At 47.8% G+C, this 24,915-nt stretch overlaps 1 protein-coding gene across 3 annotated transcripts; it reads right to left on the reverse strand.

Moving 5' to 3' along the window:
* Positions 1-1,113: 1,113 nt before the first annotated feature.
* Positions 1,114-24,689, reverse strand: SLC5A11 (solute carrier family 5 member 11). 3 transcript variants are annotated; one of them, XM_083712067.1, is made up of 16 exons: positions 24,546-24,689; positions 15,684-15,878; positions 13,134-13,205; positions 12,377-12,481; positions 11,303-11,362; positions 10,945-11,049; positions 8,030-8,135; positions 6,963-7,043; positions 5,559-5,764; positions 4,943-5,078; positions 4,206-4,313; positions 3,488-3,638; positions 3,060-3,228; positions 2,388-2,603; positions 1,819-1,990; positions 1,114-1,692 (listed from the first exon to the last, which is right to left on the reverse strand). In XM_083712067.1, exons 1-16 carry the CDS (start codon positions 24,597-24,599, stop codon positions 1,472-1,474), a joined length of 2,157 nt encoding a protein of 718 aa, XP_083568193.1. In that variant the 5' UTR covers positions 24,600-24,689; the 3' UTR covers positions 1,114-1,471. The 3 variants fall into 3 exon arrangements, with proteins under 3 accessions (XP_083568193.1, XP_083568195.1, XP_083568194.1); XM_083712069.1 differs by lacking the exon at positions 24,546-24,689 and adding an exon at positions 21,571-21,783; XM_083712068.1 differs by lacking the exon at positions 24,546-24,689 and adding an exon at positions 17,843-18,166.
* Between the last annotated feature and the right edge of the window lie 226 nt (positions 24,690-24,915).

Genomic DNA, 24,915 nt, shown 5'->3' on the forward strand with positions numbered 1-24,915 from the left:
AGATTCTATTCAGTTGAACCTCTGGTTACAAAGTTGGCTGGACAGTGTCCTCGAAGCTACCAGCATGAGTTCGACCAGACTGCAGGAGGACAGGAAGACTGGAGTGCCTGGAACAGGTGAGGCTGCAGGTCCCTTATTTTGGCTGCTGGTCCCTTATTTTCAAGGCTGCTGGTCCCTTATTTTCAAATCTGTAAGTTGACAGCTATGAGCTATGGAGGAAGGTCAACCCCCCTGAACTACAGTAGGCTCAGGACAATCAAAAATACTTGTTCACTGTGGCAACTTTTGCATGTAACACTAAGCCAAAGTACATCTCCCAGGAAGGAGGTTACAGCCGCTTTGTTCCTTCACAGTCCTTTTTTGCTCAGTATGGCAGCTAAGCCAAAGTTGGCTTAGCACGGGGGTCAGCAAACTTTTTGAGCAGGGGGCCAGTCCACTGTCCCCCAAACCTTGTGGGGGGCCAAACTATATTGGGGGGGGGGGGAACGAACCAATTCCTATGTCCCACAAATAACCCAGAGATGCATTTTAAATAAAAGCACACATTCTGCTCATGTAAAAACACCAGGCAGGCCCCACAAATAACCCAGAGATGCATTTTAAATAAAAGGACACATTCTACTCATGTAAGAACACACTGATTCCTGGACTGTCCGCAGGCCAGATTTAGAAGGTGATCAGGCCGGATCTGGCCCCCGGGCCTTACTCGCCTACCCATGGCTTAGCATGTTGTCTGAACCTGGATCTATGGTTAAGAACTCTCTGCCTTAATGATGGTTTGTGCCACGCTGAGCTAAGAGGATTGGGGAGGACCAAAGAGGTGGTGAGCTCCTCTGGAGGAGCCAGCGCATGAACATCGTTCTGGTATGAGAGCATCACCATGGCATGGGTCCCCATAGCTAAACATTGTGGCATTAAAGCAGGCTTTGCTCACCTGGAGAGTTCTAGACACTTTGGACTACAACTCCCATCAGCCCTAGAAAGCACAGCCACATGGGATTTGAAGTCCGAAACATCTAGAGGGCACCTGGTCAGCAAAGGCTTTATTAAAGACCCCGTGTTGTATCCAATGCTAGTCCTACTCAGAACAGACCCAAGGGAGTAGTGAGTGCCACAAAAGAGACCTGCCGCATGTGGGGTCATGCGACTGTCAGGAAATGTGTGGCAAAAGAATGGTGTCTCACTTGTTTAAATAATATCTGTGCCAAGAAAACCTGCTATTGGTCTCTGCCCCCGAAATCACCGCCTGGGACCCGGTTACATTGGAGAGGCTCTGGATTTCTCCTACTGCGAATTCTTCAAGTCTATCTGCAAGCATTCAGGCCCTTTTTCCTTTCCTTGAGAATTTTAAAAACACACAGTGTCTGGTACAGGGTCATTATTAAGTGTTATCATTTGCCTTAGTCCTTCCTATAGCAATGCCCATCTGCTTGGCGCTGAACAGCGTCCTTTGAATAGATGAGGCTCGATGCTACGCAAAGTAAGCCCAGAGGAAGACGCCTGCACTTAAGCAGACTATCAGGTTGACATTGAGGATGTGCTTCACAAAAGGTGCTTCCTTCGTGGAAGCCATGGCAGTTTCACTTTTCAATTCTGCAGCAGATTTTGGAGTGTCCGCATTCCTGCTCTCCATCCCACAGATCCACAAAAACAGCCTTGTGAGTTTGGAGGTCTTCTTACAATCCAGGGAACCTAAAGAGGAGACAAGTTATCCGTAAATCAGTGGTCAGGCTCATGGACATGGGAAAGAGACCCATGACCCTGATTTTAAGAGTCTCATGCTCTACTAACTGAACTATGTCCTCTGATAAGTTTTACCATTTTGATTGTTTTCAGGGCCATCACTGATCTCAAGCTGCACTGGAGAAGGAGGACCAGCCTCATGGACACCGTTGGCAGGGAGAGGCACAGCAGGGCTTCTGGGAGCTTGTGGAAGGGCATCCTTCTCTACCTGAGCATCCTTGCGGGTGAACCAGGTGAGGCGGGTGATCTGTTGGGACAAAACGCACCTTTAACAAACTACAGATCCCAGGATTATCTGTGGTTGATGAAGCGGCATAGAAGTGTTTTAAAGGGACAGTGTGGGGACTCAGCTACATTAGTAAAGAAACAGTGATTTGATCGCCACTTTAAACATGCAACACCAGATGGCGCCAGAGAGCAGGAAATTTTGAAATGCTGTTTTCCATAGGGATCTTTTCCCCTTTTACTATAACAATCTAATTTCTGACTTATTTAAAGTGCCCCCCCCCCCGTGTGTAGATCCACCCTGGGTGTCACCTAATTTGCTCCAGGTTTCAGAGCTGCTCTAATCTGATTGGGCTTTAAAGCACCCTAGAAGATGGGTTCAGAAACGAGAGCTGGCAATGCCTGCTGGAATTACGCACCCTTTCCTTTGAAGGAGGCTCTGTCAGGAGACTAACAGTCACCACCACAAGCAGCGTAGCCAGACTCAGGATCATGGAGAAGTAGAGGTAGTGGACATATTTCACCACTGCTGGACGGCCGTCTGCCTCATCGCACCGTGGCAGCGGGTAGACGAAATCCAGCACCATTCGGATCAGGCCCATTCCCATCCCGATCAAAAGGCCACAGAATGCCCCCTGGGAGGAAGGAAGAATCTCATGTTGGAACAAAAAGCGGCATCTACACCACAGTCAAGTGGAAATTTGGTTTAATCCCCCTTTTAGGGTACATCTGCTGAAACCGGCCATCTCAAAACAATCCACAAATCAAAGCACAACAATCTTTTGAAATTTGAAACAATCCTTTGGTGCCTTTTGATCAATGGATAAAAGATATGACAACTCTTGCAACATAGTTATGGATTGCTTTTAGACACAGATTGTGTATGGGTAAATATAATCATACTTAGAACGCAAATAAAAATATTACAATGATTTGCATCAGAAGATGTTCTCCCCATTTTTGGTACCTGACAACTGGTCTTCAGAGACACACTCATGCCATACACCAGGGCCACCCAAAAAACTTTGCAAATAACGCAGCTCACAACTGCCATCGTTCAGGGCCTCCAGGAGAACCTGCATCTCACTCACCTTTTCATTTGTTCTCTTCCAGAAGCAGCCCAGGATGAAGACCACGGCCACAGGAGGTTGTAGGTAGGAACTGATGGTCTGGATGTAAATGAAGAGCTGTCCCCCCTGGCTGGCCTGGACCAGTGGAATCCATAAGATGGAAATGACTACAAGGAGCAGGACAAAGACCCTGAATCAAGAAGAAAGGCCTTGTTATCTCTTTGTTTTGCTACCAATTTCTAATGGCAAGGAAAGAGTAAGTCCTGAAACATTAAAGGCTGTATCCAAGTGTGAATTAGCTATGATTCCTGCATTGCAGGGGGATGGACTAGGGATCTTTGGGGTCCCTTCCAACCCTAAAATTCTATGACCTAACTATTGGAAGTCTACCCTGGGCTCTTCTGGGACTCTTGTTGGGTGTGCACCACTTTGCACATGGGGCACCTTACCTGCCGACGATCATGAGCTCCCACTCCGAAGAGAGGGGCCTGACATTTCGCCACAGATCCATGGTGAAAATGGTGCTTGCGCTGTTGAAGATGGAAGTCAGGGAGGACATCAGTGCTGCAATCATCACAGACATCATCAGACCTCTGAGTCCTGGAAGCCAAAGGAGAGCCCACCACTCATGAGGGGTGCCCCTGGACCAAGCAGAGTGCCCACCTCTCTCCTAATATAAGAAAAGCCCTGCACCAGCTGGGTCAAGGCCAAAGAGTCATGCACTTCAGACACCTCTTCTGGGAAGCCAACAAGGGGGATCTGGATTTAACAGCAACCCTCTCCCCATTTGTGGTACCTGAAAACTGGGTCTTCAGAGATAAGCTCGTGCCATGCCCCAGAGCCACCCAAAAAACCTTTGCAAATAACTCTGTTGTTTACTGAGCAATGGTGGCAGCCGAACATGGCAAGGAGGAGAATGGGGACAAAATGAAAAATAGTTCACGCTGCCTGTCATTGGCTCTGGCGCCACCTACTGTTGGCCTCCCTGCCTTCTTCCCCACCAGTTCCAATGATCACCACCCATTGTCCTTGCACATCTTGGACCTTATTTGTTACCATCCGAAAGTGCTGTTGGTCTCTCACCTACAGCTAAATTTTAATCCACCTGCATCTCTGAGCATCTCTCTTTGGGTTGCTGAGAAGCCCCCACCCTTCCTTCCTCCTTACCAATTGGCAAAAGTTCAATGACCAATTTGGGGTATGCAATATCAGAACATCCAGATGGGTTGCCACAGATCGTTTTGCAGATTTTCGGATCAGCACAAGCCACAAGATCTGTGATGAAAATGTAATTTAAACTTGTTGTAAATAGCTGTGAGAGAATGGGGGGGGGGGCGGAAAGCTAAGGGCCTAAAAATGGATGGGGAACTGTTTGCAAATCATCTGTAGTCAAGAGGCAGATTCTAATATTTTGTCACCTACTGAAAACAAGTCTATTTCAGAAAACTAATTTAATTTGGTTTGGTTGTTGGTTCTGCATCTTACGACTTTATGATGTTTCCCCCCGCCCCCCAGGAGCTCAAGGCAGCCTACATGGCTCTTCCCCTCCTCAATTAATCCTCACAACAACCCTGTGAGGTAGGTTAGGCTGAGAGATGCAATGACTGGCCTCGAGGTCACCCAGTGACTCCATCTTTCTCACCACTCAAACCAATGGATTCAAATGACAAGAAAGAAGAACATTAGTAAGAACTTTCTGGCAGTAAGAGCTGTTCAGCAGTGGAACAGACAACCTCAGAACATGGCCTTCATTTGAGGTTTTTAAGCAGAAGTTGGATGGCAATTTCTCAGGGATTCTTGAGCTACGACTCCTGAGATGACTCTTGGTGGGGGGGGGGGGTCCCTTCGAACTATGATTCACTACACTCTGCAGCATCAGGAGGCATCTTATTCTTCCTTCTTACCTGGAAAGAGGATGCGGCTGATCATGCCAGGCAGAACCATCATAAACAAGGGCAGGATTTTCAAGTAGGAGGCCAGCAAGGCTCCCCCTTTGGCATGAGAGAGGTTCTTGGCTGCCAAAGATCTTTGAACAATGACCTACAATGTAAGGAAGGAGACAGTTTGGTACAGGCCCTTCTAAGACCACCTGAGAGATGCAGAGGCAGGCAGTGGCTTATCTCGAGTTATAACGATGGAGGTGTTGGGTTCAGGATGCTTCTTTGAGGCATATGATCTGGGCCTGTCCAGTGATATATTCCTTTTGGTATGAAGTTGTTACTCAAATCAATTTTGCATTGGCAAAATCCTTGGCATTTTCAGATGTTCATGAACTTTTAAATTATACCCCTGGAGTGTGGGGACTAAAGGCAGGACAATAAAAATGGATTTTAGAAGCCCTGGTGAACATTATATATCCTTTTAATTGTGTTTGTGGGAGAGGGGTTATTGGTTTGTTCTCGTTTTATTATGTATTTTGTGTTCTCATTTTGTATTGTTATGTTGTGAACTGCCCTGTGATCTTCAGCTGAAGGGTGGTATATTAATAACAACGATAAAAGCAAGAACAAGAACAACAACCTGGTCTGTGCACCAGTACCACAACGAGGGGATGGTCATTCCAACCAGCACTCCCGGCCAGGGAAGGTCAGATGTGACAGGATCCCGGAAGATGTGGAAAGCGTCATCCCTGGGTAAACCGCAGCTGTTGTTGCCATAGTGGCTGCTCGCAATGGCTTGGAAGTATCTGTTCTGCAAGTCTTCCAGCCCTCCAACTTTGGAAAAACCTGGAAAGTTGAAGAGCAAATGATGTTCAGATTTCCTGCTGGTGCTCGGCATTTGCATGGGCCTGCTGTGGTGTTTTGAGAAACCGCTAAGTTCAAACAATGGGATTTAGGGAAGAATTCTCCATTGTGAGGTAATGTGTCTTGATACACATGAGCCCAAGAATTTGACACTCTCTCTCAGCTTAGAGCTGCAGATTTAAGCAAGGAAGAGATGTGATTTGGTAGAAGACAGAACTTTTTTGTTAACTGTTACAGATTTTGTCACCTTAAGAGAGTTTAAAACATTCATAAACATTGTTAAAAATATTGGTTCTGATGGAGCAACATAAGATTATGAGGAAGGGGTGCTCTCATGTCAGCTGATTATATGATCTTTTTATTTTTGACTAAGGACCTCAAAGACTAGAAATAACTCAGGCATCTATGGACCTCTGCGAGTGTCTGCTTATGACAAATCTTAAAATAGGTGAATGCTAGAGACCCTTTTAGGTGTTCTCAGAAAATTGGGGTGGTGGTGGCCCAAGACAGGGTCTTCTTTGTGGCAGCCCCTAAGCTGTGGCTCTCCCTCCCCACAGAGGTGCACCTGGCACCTTCATTGTACAGCTTCTGGTGAATGCTGCAGACGCACCTCTTTACCCAAGCTTTTGACAAGGGAGATGCATATTATAGGACCCACTTTATTGCAAGTTGTTTTAAACTGATTTTCAAACAGTGTTTTAATATTATATATTAATGCTGTAATGTGCCCTGAGACCTTAGGGTGAAGAGTGGGCAATGAATTATTATTATTATTATTATTATTATTATTATTATTATTATTATTCCTATACTGCAGACCAGGAGACTGAGTTGGCCTGCTTGAGCCTGAGGCCAGGCTCAACCCAGAGATGTCCTGGATCACATGCTTAGGTGCTGCGCTGCAGCCACTCAAGGAGGTAAGAGCAAAGTCAGGTAGCAATGAATGAAGTGGACATCTGCAGCTTTCTCCTGCATGCGAAACTTGGCATCACATCTCAGAGGGCAAACCCCAAACTCCATGCACAAGAGAGTTCAGCTAGTAAAGCATGAGACTGTTCATCCTAGGGTCGTGGGTTTGTGCCCCATGTTGGGCAAAAGATTCCTGCATTGCAGGGGGTTGGATGAGATGACCCTTGTGGTCCGTTCCAGTTCTGTGGTTCTGTGGTTCTAAGATACTTACTGAAGCCCATCAGCGTCAGTGCCCCAGCTAGCATGATAACTGTCTGCAGGGCATCGGTGTATATCACAGCTGCCAGGCCACCTACAGAGGGAACAGAAGAAGCAAGACCTGTGATTGGAACTTGGTCTGGACATTAGCTTGGCCAAAAGATTTGGGCTTGCATTAGTCAAGCCTCATCTGCCCAGTTGCTTGCACAGGGCAGTCAAATGGTGGCTGACCCTAGTCCCATCCTGGGTGGATTACCACCATGAGATAACTGCTAAAAAGCAGAGCTGGTCCAACCATTAGGCAGAGTGAAAGTCATCTCAGGCAGCAGAAGTTGGAGCAGGCAAGGAGCAACTGGGAGATGTTGGAGGCCGGCTTGCCCTGTGCCCTCTAGGGTAGTCTGCTGTCCTCAGGAACGCACTGCCCCATTGCCAATATCAAAATAAGACCCAATAGCCAGTCCAATCAGCTTCTTTACAGAAAGCGCTTGCACTGCAGGGCTTGGACCCTTTTGATCCCTTCCGACTCTACAACACTGTGATTCTGTGAGGCTCAATGTTGGGAGGTTCAGGGCAGAAAAAGGAAGGACATCTTCACACAATGCACTGTTGGAACTATGGAACTCCAGCCCACAAGATGCAGTGATCAGCAACAACTTGGATGGCATTAAATGAGGATTAGACAACTTCATCAAGGATAAGGATATAAATGGCTATTAGCCATGATGGCTACCTATTCCGCTATCAGAGGCAGAAAGATGTCTTGGACAGTCAGCGTGACCTAGTGGTTAGTGTCAGGCTAGGGCCTGGGAGAGACCACAGATCAAATCCCCACTCAGTCATGAAGTTCCTTGGGTGACCTCACAGGGCAGTCACTGCCTTTCAGCCTGATCTACCTCACAGGGTTGTTGTGAGAATTAAATGAAGAAGGGGAGAACCATGGGTGCTACTTTAAGCTCATGGGGGAAAGTGGGATAGAAATGCAATAAACAAACAAACCCTGCTGAGGCGGACGGATATATCTACTCCTGGAGGTTGAATAAGGACAAAGCTCTCTCTCACTCTCTCCCCCCTCAGACTCACCCGCCACAGTGTAAACAGCTGTGATAACCAGCAGCCCAATGACAGCCACGTAGAGATCCCAGTGCAAGGCCTGCTGGATGAAGAGGGCCCCAGCGTACATGTCAACCTGGAGGAGACAAAATCCAGACAGGTATGAGGACACTGAGGTTAGACTCTGTCTGGTATTTTGGATCTACTTGACCATGAGGATTCCTCCTCCATTCATCTTGCTTTGTTTGTGGGATGTTTACACGTCTCCCCATTAACCATTCACTCGTCCCACATTTTTCAGTGCGCTTTCCAAATGGCAAAAAAGCCTGATTCTTTTTCAAAGTGTGTGTGTTGCACTAGAGGGTGCCAGAGGGCTTTGATCCTGCAAAATACTGGAGGCACCTCAAGTAGACCAATAAATGCTCTCAGCTCCATTGTGCCCTACAGCTGAAGGACCCCCACCCCCACCCCCTGTACGGACAGCCAAGCTCTGTTCAGCTCTTTTGGACAAAGGAGAAGCTTGTTTGGAAGAGGAAGAGCTGGAACAATGGCTCAGTCATTCCTTGGGAGCAGGAAACTCAACAGGTGCTAGAGAGCAGCAGTAGCAGCCTGTGGGGAGTTGGGGGTAGCCCCCAATCCAGGCTAATAGAAAAGCATGGTGGGATTTACCCCACCCTACCACCGCCAAGTCCCTCTTTAATTTGACATTCTCTTGAATTGCAAACAGGAGAATTTATTTATTTACTGAATTTCTACTCTATCTTTTCCTTGAAGGAACTCAAGGCAGCATATACATGCTTCTCCCTTTCCCCATTTAATCCCCCAAGCAACCTTTTTAGATAGGTTGGGCTGAGAGAGGCGGCGAATGGCCCAAGGCAGTGAGCTTTTTGGCCAAGTGGGGATTTGAACCCTGCTCTTCCAGGTCCTAGTCCGACATTCTAACCACTATACCATACTGGCTCTCATGCATACTCCATGGCCAAAAAGGGAGGTTTTGTTTGCCCTGAATGCTGTTGAAGTTACTGTCAGGGCTGCCTCTGTTGCTGCAGGCCCACTCAAGGTGATGTGTGTGATTAAATGGAAGACACCATGAGCCTAACACAATATAGAGCCACTGTGTTGAGCTGGGTCAAAAGGTGGTTCATCTGCCATCCGCACAACATTTCAGGGAGCACAGAATACCCTGCATCACTGCCACACAGTAGAAAGCACATTTGAGGTTACATTCAACGCAGGAAGGGCTTTGCAAAATTCATGCAGGACAACTCAGGCAAAGAAAGTTTGGGGATGCGAACAAACACAATGGAAATGAAATTAACCCAACAACCACACACAACTGCCTCAAATTCACCAGCCAGTCTGACCTGGGGTGGGGAGGGGGGACAAGGAGACCCCCAACCCCATATGACCCCCATATGCGAGTAACTCCCCCTCCCTGCCCCATCTCTGTATATCACTTCAGGACTCCATTTGTGTGCATCAAAAATTATTTAGAATCAGTCTTCAATCTAAACTAATACAGTCATACCTCGGGTTGCAATCGCGCTGAACCCAGAAGTACCGGAACAGATTACTTCCAGGTTTCAGCGCTCGCGCATGTGCAGAAACACTAAATCATGCTTTGCGCATGTGCAGAAGCACCGAATCGTGTCACGCGCAGATGCAGCGCTGCAGGTTGCGAATGCTGCGGGTTGTGAACGTGCCTCCCACACAGATCACGTTCGCAACCCGAGGTTCCACTGTAATCCACTTGATGACATCAGTAAGGCAAGGCAGCTGTGTGTGGAGTCCAGACTGGGAGCATCTTCCTGCCAGATGCAAAAATGCACCCTGATCCTGCTATAGATGAAACACAAGCAAAGGACACTCCATTGAGGGGGGCAGTCCATATTATTATTAACAGTAATATTAGTAGTAGTAGTGGCCTTGAGTGCTGTTTGGTTGTTAATGAGCAACTAAAGAGAAAGTGTTAGTAAGTTACTCATTAAAACGCACTGACACCCAAAGAAGAATTACTAAACCAGGCAGGTTAGTCGTCCTCTGTCACTGTCCAGCACAACACAGGACAGGGTCATCATGGCTCAGGGCAGAGCATCTAACATTCAGAAGGCCCCAGCTTCAGTCCCCAGCCATTTCCAAGCCAGGCTGGTAATGTCCCTCACCCAGAATCCCAGAAAGCCATTGCAAGACAATACTAGCTAAATGGACCAAGGTATAAGGTCTGTGTCTAAATGTTTTTGTTTTGCTCCAGAGCTTCTCCCATGAAAACATCCTCTGAATTGGACATCAGACTGGGGTTTCCACGGACTTATGTTTGCTCTGATTGAGCTTTAAAGAGCATGTTTCCACAGCTAAAGCTCCGGAGCGGGGGGGAGGGGGCACTTGGACACAGAGCTGTAAATTGCTGACCATGGTAACAGCACAGCAGAGGTAAGTGTGGATAAGCCCTCAGATGTTCTGCTGGTGCTGGCATCTCCTTTACATCTATATCAAGAGAAATAAGTTCACGAAAAGGGAGCAAACCAAACAGCCAGAACTACAAGCAGGAAACTCAGCAACAGACAAAATAGATAAGGAGGGAGAAGATTCTGTTCTCAAGCAAAGTGAGCTGCTACTGCTTTCGCTTGCCCTTATTCCAACAGGAAGAACACAAAGGAACACTTTGTAAAATGATTCTGTGTGCTCAAAAATACATCTAGCATCAAAGAATGGGCAGCAGAAGCAGGCTTTCCCCCAAAATCTTCCTCAGCCTTCAGTAACCTACACAATCTTAAATCCAGAATTCAGTTCAGTCTCCTTCCCTCCTTTCATCATTTGCCTGTCATTCAGAAGCCAACGCAACATATCAGAAAGATTGAAAGGCAGAAAAGGTCACTTAGGAAGCCTCGATGGACCTACTCTTTCCAAGCCAATTCTGTTCTGTCTCCTCTCGTCTCCTTACTTACTGAGATTTTGGTGAATATATAGATAAACAAGTAGAGAATCGCTAGGAAGATTTGAATCCTTTTGCCCCCAAAGCGCCTCTGCAAATATTCTGGCATGGTTGTCACCTGGAAATGATAAGGCAGCATTGATGAAAAACAGCAAGAAAAGATTATTCGAAAACTAGGCAGTAATAACATCATGGAAATTGTACAGTCCCTTTTACTTCAGGAGGACAGGGCAGTGAGTTTAGGGTTTTTTAAGACTACAATTCCGAGAAACGACATGATGCATAACTTGGCACATCCATTTCGGAACAGATTCCTGCCCTCTGAAAAAGTTGATGGGAAACAGTGGCCATGGTGTGGCCGGTGGACTCACCCCTGCTGCCACGTAGATGGGCAGAAACAGCCATGCCAGCACCAAGACACAGAACATGCCCTGTGAGGAGAAGCAGAGCCCAGGTCAGGAACAAAATAAGATGGATCCAACCAGAGAATCAACTGACATACAAAAGCTCTCTCTGGGTTGGCTTTGGGTCCACAGAGTGGCTGCATGTCCTACTTTGCAGAAGACAGACCTCTGTTTGAAGGGCTGTCAGGTTTAAACATAAAGAAGCCAAAGATGAGAGAGAGGGTCAGAGGGGGCGGGGTGTATCTTGAACCTGCCCATCAAGAGGGAGCTTCTGGGCAGTAAACTGAGAAGGTCCTCAGTTCACCTGTGCACAGTCTGCCAAAAGATCTGTCTTGCCAGAGTGGTGCATGCACTAGTTTTCTCCTGCTTGGATTACTGCAATGCCCTCTACGTGGGGAAACCTTTGAAGGTGACCCAGAAACTACAACTAATCCAGAATGCGGCAGCTAGACTGGTGACTGGGAGCAGCCGCCGAGACCATATAACATCAGTCCTGAAAGACCTTCATTGACTCCCAGTACATTTCCAAGCACAATTCAAAGTGTTGGTGCTGACCTTTAAAGCCCTAAACGGCCTCAGCCTAGTATACCTGAAGGAGCGTCTCCACCTCCATCATTCAACCCGGACACTGAGGTCCAGCTCTGAGAGCCTTCTAGCAGTTCCCTCATTGTGAGAAGTGAGATTACGAGGAACCAGCCTTCTAGGTAGTGTCACCTGCCCTGTGGAACACCCTCCCATCAGATGTCAAGGAAATAAACAACTATCTGACTTTTAGAAAACACCTGAAGGCAGCCCTGTTTAGGGAAGTTTTAATGTTTGATGTTTTATCATTATCATCATCATCTTTTGGGAGGCACACAGATGGGTGGAATATAAATAAATAAATATATTATTATTATTATTATTATTATTATTATTATTATTATTATTATTATACCTGATGCACCACTACCAAGAAGGCCTCTGCCAGGTTCATGCCCGCCCCAACCCACACACATTATCATCCTCAGGAGCAGGTTGTGCTGTAAATGTGATACTCACATTCCACTCATAAGCCGTAGCACCAATTCCAGACGCTGCCCCGGAGCCGGCCAGGCCAATGAAATGTCCGCTGCCGACATTACTGGCAAAGAGAGATGCTCCCACCTGGGAAGAGAGGTTGGGAGAGCCAGCTCAGTTCCTGCCCTTCCCAAGAGCACCTAATCTTGCGTGACACAGAAAGGACTCTGCCCAGTTCCCCTGGAAAGGCTGTCAGGTCTCATTATGGGGACTGGTTCAGTTTCAGTTTCTTGTTTTTCCACTCTTAAGTTCAGTTCACCATGTTTCAACATCAGTGTGAGGTTATCTGTTTTTGTTTTCCAAAGCCCTCACAAAAACTTATCAGTGTTTTAGTGTGCATTTCTCCCAGTGTACACATTCTCTATGCAATTTGGTCTATTCTGCACATTTTTGAGAAGTAATTTTCTCTAAGTGCAATTTTCACTGAAATGTGTGTTTTATACACACTTTGCCCCTGTAGTGTATGCATTTCTGTACACATTCCTTCCCTGGGGTATTAGGGGAAGGTGGGGGACACATTGTGCTCCTTCTGCTCTCAGCTCCCACCTGTCTGACCTCAACTAGAAGAGAGTTGTACCTGTATGAATAATCTCAATGCAGGGATGATACCTCAAAAAACCACCTTGAGGCTTTGAAGGCAGACAAAGGACTTTCTGCATTTCAAGCCCTTTCCCAAACACATAGCAGATCCACTCTATAACAGACAGCCCACCAAGACATCATAATGGAGATTGCTTACTGGCCACCAGACCATCTCGCCTCCAGCCAAGAAGTAGCCCTTCACAGTGCTTCGCTTGGTTTTCCACATGGACTGAGAAAGAGAGAGAGAGAGATAAAAACGAGCAAGTCTAAAAAGCCTGAAGAGGCGGCAGTGAGTCACCCTCAACAACAATATCAGCAACAACCAGGCCTGCCCAAAACATTTTGGTGCCAAATGGCCGCCAGGGAAGAATAGGTGAGTGAAGAGCTACATCAGTGACCGGGGGTGCAGGAGAGGAGACCAGCAGCACTCTGGGCAGGTGATTTTGATCCATGCGCAAAGAGTGTACAGTGGTACCTTGGGTTACAGATGCTTCAGGTAATGCGTTTTTGGGTTGCACACCACGCCGAACACAGAAGTACCAGAATGGGTTACTTTTGGGTTTTGGCACTCGCGCAGAAACACTAAATCGTGCTTTGCGCATGCACAGGAGCGCCGAATCACAACTCACGCGTGCGCAGACACAGCGCTGCGGGTTGCGAATGTGCCTCCCACATGGATCACGTTCACAACCTGAGGTTCCACTGTACTTAGGTGCCCAAGGGAAGGAGTGATCCGATTTAGAACTTTGGACTCCTATGGCTCATTCTCACTTCTGTTTGTCCCGCCACTTTCCTCCAGGAAAACAACCTCTTTGCCACTGAATCCAATGTCAATCAGTTTTTCCAGGGACTGATGTTTGCTCCGATTCAGCAGTAAAGAGCAGGCTTTCCTGGAGAAAGCAGCAGCACAAACAGAAAACCACTAAGACCCAGTGGCGTAGCGTGGGTTTTCAGCACCCGGGGCAAGGCAAGTCATTTGCGCCCCCTAACCCGTGGATTTGCGCCCCCTAACCTGTGGATTTGCGCCCCCTAACCCATGGATTTGCGCCCCCTAACCCTAACCCCAGATGTTGCGCCCCCCTGCACCCCCCACGCTACGCTACTGCTAAGACCCGTGCTTTTTGGGCATGGGGCAAGCGAAGTGTGGACACACTCTGAGGCCGACTCTGCAGAGACAGAGTAGCTCATTGGGAGGGAATCTGCCTGGCATGCAGAAGGTCCCAGATTCAATCCCCAATGGCATCGCCAGGAAGGGCTGGGAGAAACTCCTGCCTGAAACTCTGGGGAAATGCTGCCAGCCAGTGTTGAATACCAAGGTGGATGGACCAAGGGTTCTATTGGGACATCTGGTTGGCCACTGTGAAAAGAACATAAGAAGATAAGCTGCTGCCAGATGAGTCCAGTGACTCATCTAGTCCAGCCTCCTGTTCTCACAGCAGCCAACCAGATGCCTGTAGGAAACCTTCAAGCAGGAGCCAAGATCAAGGGCCCTCTGCCCGTCTGTGGTTTCCAGAAGCTGCAATTCAGAACCATTGCTGCCTCCAACTGTGGAGGCAAAGCACTGTCGCTGTGGCTAGTGACTATCAATAGCCCTCTCTTCCATGAATTTGTCTTATCCTGTTTAACGCCATCCAGGTTGGTGGCCATCACTGCCTCCAGTGGAAGTGAGTTCCATAGTTTAACTATGCGCTGTTGGACTAAATGCCCCCCCCCCTTTTGGGGGGCTGATACATCAGCCAGGCTCTTCTTAGATTCCCACTTGGGCATTTTCTGGAAAGCACTAGGCTGTGGTTTCTATCGGCAGAGGCAGGGAGGCTTATGGCTGGGAAGGCAACCAGGAAGTGTTTGGGCCAGTTGCAATTGTTGGCAGCATGACAAAGCAGGAAGTGAACTACCTTGACTCATCAAGTTGCTCAATCACACCTGGAGGGAGACATGAATGAATGGAGTGCTTGCATTGCTTGCTGGGTATGGAATCTGGGCCAAGGCTGGTGGCAGATTGCCCTGACAGAGGGTGCCAGGAGCTAAGAATAACTAGTTCTAGAATCTGTCAATAAGGGGTAAGAGTCATATTTTGACAAATTTCGACAACAGCGTAATGAATGACCTCATGGAATTATGATCGTTCCTGGATGGCTGCTGCCAGTCAGTGTAGACAATAAGGAGCTACATGAACCAAGGGTCTGACTCAGTATAAGGCAGCTTCCTATATCAGAAGAAGAGCTGTAACTCCAAGGCAGAGCATCTGCTTTGCACCCAAAAGGTCCCAGGTAAGACTGGGAATGATTCCTTTCTGACATCCTGGAGAGCTGCTGCCGGTCAGTGCAGACAGTACTGAACAAGGTGGACTCAGTGTAAAGCCAGTGTGGTGTAGTGGTTGGGGTGTTGGACTAGGAGCTGAAAGACCAGGGTTCAACTCCCCGCTCAGTTATGAAGCTCACTGGGTGATCTTGTGGGCCAGTCACTGCCTCTCAGCCCAACCTCCCTCACAGGGTTGTTGTGGGGATTAAATGAGGAGGGGGAGAACTATGTATGGCACATTGAGCTCCTTGGAGGAAAAGGAGGGATAAAAATGCAATGCAATGCAATGCAATGCAATAAACAAAATAAAATAAAATAGCTTCCTAAGTTCCTTTTGGATCTCTGCACCCATGTGGAGACATTGTCCCTCAACTGAACAGAACAATAAAGGAAACATCTTTCTTACCCACAGTCCAACAGCCAAAACAAATACAAAGTACAGAACCAGGACAACAATATCCACAGCCTCCAAGCTCTGTTGGGGGAAGGCAGGAGGCAGAGTGGTTGTGCTTGGCTCCATTGCCGCTTGGATCTCCTGGGCTCCTTTCCTTCCTTCCTTCCTTCCTTCCTTCCTTCCTTCCTTCCTTCCTGGTGTGTTTATCTGGCCAAGAGAGAGAAAGAGAGCAATATACAACAAATGTGTAAGGATCTCGAGCAACATCTGCTGCCCATCAAATTCCCCTACTCGGAGGTCACTCTTGAAGTCCCTGTAGACGCAAAAGGAGTAAAAACATTTTGTTGCGACTGGAAGGTGAGCAACTCAATAGACTGAAAATGCAAAACCAAACTGCTCCGAGGTGGGTAGTTTCCTGGTTCCATGGGGAAAACAGAATCCTGGAAGGAGGATCTAGTCTCTAGCATGCAGAGGGAGAGAAGTTGACTGTAATTGGGAGGTAATCCACCTTGAGTTCAGTCACACTGTGCCAACCATAACAGTCAGATCAAAGGGAGTGAGCAAGAAGCACATCTATAGTCCAACCCATGGAAACCATCTTATTTGCATCCCAGCTTCCTGGAGCCAACAAGCAAGGGTGGATTTTAAGAATTGTTTTCCCATGTGGTGGAAGTAAGCAAGGCCATGTCTGTTGCTGCTGTTACCCCTATTTCAATTTATTAGTAAAGGTAAAGGGACCCCTGACCATTAGGTCCAGTCGTGGCAGACTCTGGGGTTGCGGTGCTCATCTTGCTCTATAGGCCGAGGGAGCCGGCATACAGCTTCCGGGTCATGTGGCCAGCATGACTAAGCCACTTCTGGCGAACCAGAGCAGCACATGGAAACACCATTTACCTTCCCACTAGTGTGGTGCCTATTTATCTACTTGCACTTTGACGTGCTTTCGAACTGCTAGGTTGGCAGGAGCAGGGATCAAGCAACGGGAGCTCACCCCATCGTGGGGATTTGAACCGCTGACCTTCTGATCGGCAAGTCCTAGGCTCTGTGGTTTAACCCACAGTGCTACCTGCATCCCTATTTCAATTTATTAGTGGCTTGCAATAGAAAAAGCCTCTATGTGTCTTACCAAACCTAGAATCACAGAGATGTAGAGTTAGAAGGGACCCCAAGGTCATCTAGTCCAACCCCCTGCAATGCAGGAATCTCAGCTCAAGAATCCCTGGCAGGTGGCCATTGAGCCTCTGTTTAGAAACCTCCAACGAAGGAGAGTCCACCACCTTCTGCAGCAGCCCAATCCATTATTGAGCAGCTCTTACTGTCAGAAAGTTCTTCCCAATGCTTAGTCAGAATCTCCTTTCTTGTCATTTGAAGCCATTGGTTCAGATCCTCCTCCCCTCTGGAGCAGCATCCAAGTGGATGCCAAGAAGCTTTATCTGGAAGATGCCTGAGTCCATTGCTTAGGTTGGTTGGCATCCTTCTGAGTAGAAACTGTTGGGTTAGGAGGCTCAGTGGTCTGGAAGAATTGGGCTGCAAACCAGCGATTGCTCAGTAAGTAGACCATGAGACTCTCAATCTCAGAGTCATGGGTTCAAACTCAACGTTGGGCAAAAGATTCCTGCATTGTAGGGGGTTGGACTAGACCTCATGGTCCCTTCTGACTGTACAATTCTATGATGAGGAACATGTTATTCTCTGCATATTATAAAATTGTAAAGATCCTTAATTTATCTATCTATATGTTACCAATAAAAAGTTTATGAATGTTTATTCAAACAGTTCCTTGTTTTTCCAATCCTAAATTCAGTTTGCAGCATTTCCACATTGGTTTGCAAACTACTTTTTTTTTTTTAAGAAAAAGAAAAAGAACATATGTGTTCATTTGGGCCAGCAATTTCTCCTGATACATTTTTGTATATTATGCTCCGTCCCTAATATGGTTATTCTTGTGCACACTTTCCTTTCATACATGTTGCTTCCTTCCCTCCCATGCTCGCTCTCTCTCTCTCTCTCTCTCTCTCTCTCTCTCTCTCTCTCCCCCCCCCTCCTCCTTTGGCTGGGGAACTGCATCTCAACCTTTGGAGAAGCCCAGATTTCATAGAATAGCTGTGCTTTAGGGTTTGCCTATTAGAATGCAAAGAAACCTGGATGTCTGCCAGGAAGCGAACACTTACTGTGGGACACGCTGGTCTGGGTCAAGTCAATAGAACGCCAGCCGGAGCCTTGGGGGCCTTCACTGTGCCCAGGTGTTGGAGCAGCAGCCTAGGGGAGGAGGAATCCTCTGAGGCTGCTGCAGAAGCCAAGCTGCCCTGCTCTGTGTGGGAGCCCTGCGAGTAGACAAACACGTTCTTCCGCTTGGTTCTAAGGTGCTCACTGTAGAGAGCAGGAGGCAAGGAGCCAGAGGAATACCTTTCAGGTGGGTGTCACTTTCTCGATTGGCCAAATGCCTGCTTTTCACAGGAGCTCCACTTCCTTTAGTTCTTCTTAAAGATGCTGACTCTAGAGAAGCAGGGCAATTCCACTGCCTCCCAGCTGCCTTCAACAGACACCTTGCGGCATCCGTGCCATATGAACTGCTTTCATCCCAGAGCTGCAGCTTTAAGAACTTGGTGCTGGAGCTTGCTTTCCTTCTTCCTCTACCCTCCCCGTCCCCTTTTTCTTGTGTGCTGTGTTTTTTTAGATCGAAAGCCTCAGAGGTTAAGGGACTCTCACTCCTACTGATCTTTGTAAGCCACCCAGAGAGATTTCTTGGCTTTTGAACAGGGTAGAAAATATGCTCTGAATAAATAAACAAAGGAGCATCTAAAATGCTGTGGGGCATGGAGCCTGCAGGGCTGAAGACTTTTGGGAAGGGTGCCAGAGAAATTGCCTGACATCATTACAACCCTTACAATATCCGACAGAGGAAAATAGATCCATTTGATTTGCATGTCATGAAGAAGAACAAGTTCTTAGCGGGTGGGATGCCAGCCATAATCGCTAAGAATGGAGCTATCTCCAATGTCCAGATGCAGGAGAGAAGCAAGAGGCTGGTGAGTGCTGGTGCACCAGCAGGAAATGCCTATATTTTCAATGAGTTCCTCTAAAACAGCCTTCCCAATTACAACCCTCCTGCTGTTTTGGACTACAATTTTGGACTACAATTCTACAATCTAATGTGATACTCATTCTGTTCCCGTGAGCTCTGGGTATCTGACTGCACCCAAAATATATTGTGCTAGATTAACTTCAACATATAGCTTGCCTGCGACACACACAAAGCACATTTTCCTGCTGAAACATTTTAAAGGTGGGCTTAATTCTCATCAGTGGGACGCAGGTGGCACTGTGGGTTAAAGCCTCAGCGCCTAGGACTTGCCGATTGAAAGGTCGGCGGTTCGAATCCCTGCGGCGGGGTGCGCTCCTGCTGCTCGGTCCCAGCGCCTGCCAACCTAGCAGTTCGAAAGCACCTCCGGGTGCAAGTAGATAAATAGGGACCGCTTACCAGCGGGAAGGTAAACGGCGTTTCCGTGTGCGGTTCTGGCTCGCCAGATGCAGCTTTGTCACGCTGGCCACGTGACCCGGAAGTGTCTCCGGACAGCGCTGGCCCCTGGCCTCTTGAGTGAGATGGGCGCACAACCCCAGAGTCTGTCAAGACTGGCCCGTACGGGCAGGGGTACCTTTACCTTTACCTTTACCTAATTCTCATCAAGCAGCATCGCACACCTTATCTTCACTGTCAAGCAATGGAGTGTTGCTGTTGCTGCTGCTACTGTTTTTAAAAGTCTCTTGCTCCAAGCAGCATACAATCATCTAACAATTATCTGGAGAAGAGAAGAAAACTGAGAGGTGGTTTGACATGAAAGATGGAGCTAGCTTGTTTTCTGCTGCTCCAGAAGGAGACCTCAAGTCAACCTATTCCAATTACCAGAAAGGAGATTCCGGCTAAACATTAGGAAGAACTTTCTGACAGTAAGAGCTGTTCAACAGTGGAATGGTAGACTCTCCCTCTTTGGAGGTTTTTAAACAGAAGTTGGGTGGCCACCTCTTAGGGATTCTTGAGCTGGGTTTCCTGCATTACAGGGGGTTGGATTTGATGACCCCTTGGGGTCCCTTTCAACTCTATAATTATATGATTGTGTGAGTTAACAGCAGAAGAGAGGAATGGCATGCTGTGAGCTCTAGGTACATGGATAGTGTGATCTAAGATGGGCACCATCAGAATAAACCCAAATTGTTTATGCATGAGGCAGCACATACCAGCGCAGCAAGAAGAAGTTAGCAAACAAACTCAGTGCATATCAGGTACAAAGTAAGCACTAGAGTTGTATGCAGGTAGGAAGGAAGGAAGATTCATTTGGGACGCTACTTCAGGTAACAGGCCACTTCACCTCAGAAATATGCCACCAACTCTCCCCTGGGAAAATCCAAAACCTTGAAAGATTCCACATATGAGGAAATCAACAAATGCCTATAGCTTTTTAAACTTATTGTGGGACAAGGGATCAGACCAAAAAACCACAGCAAGAGCAAAGAGTCAAAAGCTCTCTCCCCAAATGCTGCAATAATTCATTGTGGATGCAAAAATTAAGCAAAGAAGAGCCAGTCGCCTGTTGCCTGGGCCTGAAGGGGGTTGCACCCAAAACATTTGGCGTGTGTCGGGTTGGCAAAGCCTGTCCCAGGATAATGAGGCCTGCCTGAATATGGGGCTCATGTGGGGCAAGAAATAAAACAACTACCCCTTGCAAAGTTAGTCTAAAGTTTACAGGCAAGGGTCTGGGCTTATTGGGGAGGCAGCTGTCATTCCAATTTGGTGGGGGTGGGGTGGAAAGCTCCCAAGGTACTTTTCAGAAACCTGTGGAGACCCCCATACAAAGAGTAGCCAGAGCTCATCATAAGAGCCCAGCAAGTTGCGGGAAGCCATTCTCCTGTAGGGACAGGGCATTGCTGGGCTCTTTACCTGGAGTACCAAGTCCCAGTGGCAATTTCTTGCAGCAGAGGGAACCAGTAGCCTGGCTATCCTACTTTATTGCCCAAACTGGCAAGGGGCTTCCCCACCCACCCACCCACTTCAAAATCCCCATCCTTGACGCTTTGACCAAGAAGGCTTTTGTCTCCTTGCTTAGAGCCAGCATGGTGTAGTGGTTAGAGCATCAGGCCAGGACACAGGAGACCAGGGTTCAAATCCCCACTTGGCCATAAAGCTCACTGGATGACCTTGGGCGGGCCAGCCACTGGCTCTTGACCTAACCTACCACACAGGGTTGTTGTGGGGGATTAAATGAGGAGGGGAGAGTCCCTGTACACCACCATGAATTCCTTGGGAGGAAAGGACAGGCACAAAATGAAAAAAATAATTGCACCAAAGGTGGATGGGTCTAAACCATCCTGTTCACAGTTGCATTTAAAGGCCCACAATGCTCTCTGGGGCTCAGGGCAAAAGTCTGTGCATCCCCAGTGAAATCACCAGGCCGGGGAGCCTTTGAGATTGCTAGCACCCCTTCCCCACCCTTCTCCCCTCCTAATTTCCATTGGTGAAGCCCAAGTCCTGGAATTGCCTCCTCCTTGTGACTTGAAGAAATGGAAAGTTTAGGGGATTTTTGTCCATTCCGATCACAGTCTTGTTCTGCTCAGTTCCCTTGGCACCAAGCGCCTGCCCTTTGCTGGGTTGGAGGCGGGCAGTTCTTTCCAGAGAACAACCAGCGCATTGAAGCGGCTCCATTGAAACCAGCCCAGAGAGAGCCAGCAGACCATGTGGCTGGCCCATCGCCACCTCCAAACCAGGTCTGATGCTCCTCGCCAATCTATTTACGGTTTTTGCGTTTGCAGCCCCGATGGATCTAGAGCTAAAGGCGCCCCCAGACCCACCCGTAAGAATCCTCCACGTGATCCAACGCAATCCGTGAGCAATGAGGAGACTTACCCTGCACGTTTGGGTTTCTTTCTCCTGTCACCCTCGATGCCGCCAGCCTCTTGCCAATCCACGAGACGGCTTAAATATTGCCAGCGGGCAGATGGGGATTTGCCAATGGGGCTGTTTTACATTTTCATGAGGCGTGAGAGGAGAAATTTATAGGCAAAGCCATTCAGTTCATTGGAGGCCTGCTTGCTTTGTGTTGATGTGGCTTGCAAGAAGGACGGCCGTGTTGTTTCCTTATCAGGGGTTTGGGGGTCAAACTCCAAAGTGTATCATTCCCCCACCTTCCAGAAAACAATCATTGGAGGAGAGATGGAGAGAGGGAGGGAGGGAGAGGGAAAAAAGTGAATCGAATGCCAGAGATAAAGAGGAAAGTTGGTAGAGAAGTGTTCATCCCTGTCCCATCATAATACTAGAACCCAGTGGGGTCATCTAAGGAAGCTTAATGATAGAAGACCAGGAGAATAAGAAATACTTCTTTATGGAGCACATAGTTCCCACTAGAAGGAGTGATGGCCACCAAATTGAATGGCTTCAAAAGAGGGTTTAGCAAATTTGTGGAGGAGAAGACACTTCTCCGTGGCTACTAGCCACTGACTATGTTCTGCCTAGGATCAGAGGCAGTATGTCTTCCTTACAAGAAAGGAGAATCCAACTAAATTTTAAGAAGAATTTCCTGTGGTTAAGAGTCAATGGTCTGACTCAGTGTAAGGAGGTTCAGATGTTCCTTAAGGGAAGGGTTGTAGCTCAAAGCAGAACATCTGCTTGGCATGCAGAAGGTCCCCATTTCCAAGTAGAACTGGGAATGTTTCCTTGTCTGAAACTCCGGTCTGAAACTTCTCTCCCTCCTCTGTGTTGTTTGTCCTATAATCTAGCTTGGTCTTATTTTGAATGCACTATAAATCATAACACAACAATCAAAAGAAGCCTGTTTTGATGAAGAGATTGTGGCCAGGCAGCAAAGTGTGTTGAGAAGTCATTGTCAAAACATTGTCAAAACACAGGTGCCACTCCCTCCAGTTTTGCACCAAACATCCCCCCCCCCCAAACAGTCCTTTCTTTTCACACAGGCAAAGCTGGAACAATACCTGTGCCCAGTAACCTGCATCTCAAAAGAAGAGGAAAAGGGGCACAGCAAGGCATCTTCACCTTGAAACACTGAGGCACCTGGGTCAGTTTTTTTATTCCAACATTTAAATTCTAAGCAGAATTCTGAAAAAGACTTGCCACCAAACCATTTGACTTGCTGGCAGAGGGTGAGTTGCAATCAGGCTGTTCCTATTTACTGTATTTTTCGCTCTATAACACGCACCAGACCATAACACACACGTAGTTTTTAGAGGAGGAAAACCAGAAAAAGTGGATATATGATTTTTGTGGTTCATGCTGTGGCCACAGGCAAGTGATCTGACAGTGAGTTTGGAGTAGCCCAATGCAAAAATCCTGAGGATCCATGTGGATCCATGCTTTGTAACCACAGAGGAGGGAAGGAAGGGGAACCATGGATCCTCTGCTCACGACTGCAGCAGATCCCCCCCGCCACCCGCAGGCATTCGCTCCATAACACACACAGACATTTCCCCTTACTTTCTAGGAGGAAAAAAGTGAGTGTTATGGTGCAAAAAATACGGTAACTGGCCCATGAAATGAAGCAACCTGGGCTGTGGTCTCATTGCAGCCAACACAAATGCAGACGAGGATGTATTGGAGCCCTCCAGAAATAATACAGTCGACTCACAACTTGCTTGCAGGATCAATCGCAGCTTTACGCACTTGACAGTCAGCCAGCATGCAATTGCCCAAATTAAAGGCACACAAACTGGAGAGCTTGGAAGATCTCTCTGTGCCAGGTTTTCCCACTGCAGAAAGAGCTTTAAAGCTCTTCTTGGCTACTGAGTTTTGGGGAGGTCTTGTGCAGACTCCAAGAGGCTCCTGTGAAATTTGATGGGAGCCTCCTAGAGCCCGATGAGCGAAGTGGAGCGCTTAAAAGCTCTCTGCCTTGTGTGTGGTGCAAGGCACACTGGCTTCAGAAAGGTAGGGGTGGCCCCATGGGGGCAATTCCAGGGGTTTTCTGGCTGTACTCAAATTTTGGCTTTATGCACAATTCCTGGACTGTAACCCCCAACAAGCAAGTTGTAATTATACTCCTCCAAAGGAGACTGGGCCACTACATACATTCTTCCATATGAACCTGCCCTGGGCTCTGAAATCTTCAGGGATGGCCTTTCTCTCAGTCCTCCGAGTGTCACAGGGGACATGGGAGTGTTGGCAGGGACATGTGAGAGGGCCTTCTTGGTAGCTGCTCCCAGACTTTGGAACTCCCTCCATAGAGAAGCCAGGGATGGAAATGTAATAAATAAATACAAATAAAAGCATAAATAGACATCAAGAAACATCTCTATCCAGTTGTGATAGAGCAGCTGCTTAGGATAGAGGGTTTCTGGAGATCTCCGTCTTCCTATGGGGCAAGTGTGGCTGGCCCTCAAAGTACCCATTGCAAAGGTTCAGAAGGGAGTCAATGTAGAACAGGATTCATGACTCCCCCAAAGAATTCTGGGAGTTGCAGTTTCTTAAAGGTGCTGAGAGTTGTTAGGAGGCTCCCTATGTCCCTCAGAGAGTTCCCCGGGAAGAGGAGTTGATAGCTAAACCACCTTGGGAATTGTAGTTCTGGGAGATGAACAGGCATCCTTAGCAAACTACAGCTCCAAGAATTCTTTGGGGGAAGCCGTGGCTGTTTAAAGTAGAACCAGAGATCTTTAAATGTGCAGTGTAAATGGAGCTTGACTCCCTCTGGGGTTTCGGGCAGGAGACTTACACAGAATGCCACTGGGGATTGAACCCAGGGCCTTCTGCATGCTGAGCAGGTGCCCTGCCACTAAGCTCCACCCCTTCACTGCAACGTCTACATCTTGGGGGAAACCCATCGCCTCCCACCCTCAGTGGTTGCATACTTGAAGAAGGACTGACCAAAGTTTACCCACCAGTGGAAGCACCATCATCCTCCTGGGACAGAAGAGCAGCTGACAAGGCTCCATAGCAAAAGCTGAGCTTACTGGGCACTCCAGAACTCTCTTCTCTCTCCTTTGGCGTTTTTCATTGCTACACCGTCCTCCATCAAGACAAGTGAAAGCTGGGCCTCAGTTGCCTTGCCACCCTCTTGCACAAAAGAACAGCCGCCCCATCCCTGGGCATTGTGCCCAAAGTGATCTCAGGGTATCACATGAGCCATTGTGCCACCCTACCCCTGCTCCCCTTTCGGGGCCGGTGGGGGCGAGAGGGGAGTTAAGATCTTCACAAAGCCCTCATCTGGAGTTGCAGACATTTTTGCTGGGAGCTGCTTTTTAGGAAATT

The sequence above is a fragment of the Podarcis gaigeae genome (assembly GCF_964106915.1).
Source record: "Podarcis gaigeae genome assembly, chromosome: 14".
Taxonomy (NCBI): domain Eukaryota; kingdom Metazoa; phylum Chordata; class Lepidosauria; order Squamata; family Lacertidae; genus Podarcis; species Podarcis gaigeae.

What these genes read in the sequence shown, in the direction of transcription:
- SLC5A11 (XM_083712067.1), bottom strand. Translation starts at nt 24,599, where the DNA reads ATGGAGCCTTGTCAGCTGCTCTTCTGTCCCAGGAGGATGATGGTGCTT. An exon ending in GCGAGATGGTCTGGTGGCCA is followed by an intron (nt 12,482 to 13,133) that starts GTAAGCAATCTC and finishes CTCTCTTCCCAG; the next exon opens with GTGGGAGCATCTCTCTTTGC. An exon ending in AGCCTCCTTCAAAGGAAAGG is followed by an intron (nt 1,991 to 2,387) that starts GTGCGTAATTCC and finishes TTGTCCCAACAG; the next exon opens with ATCACCCGCCTCACCTGGTT.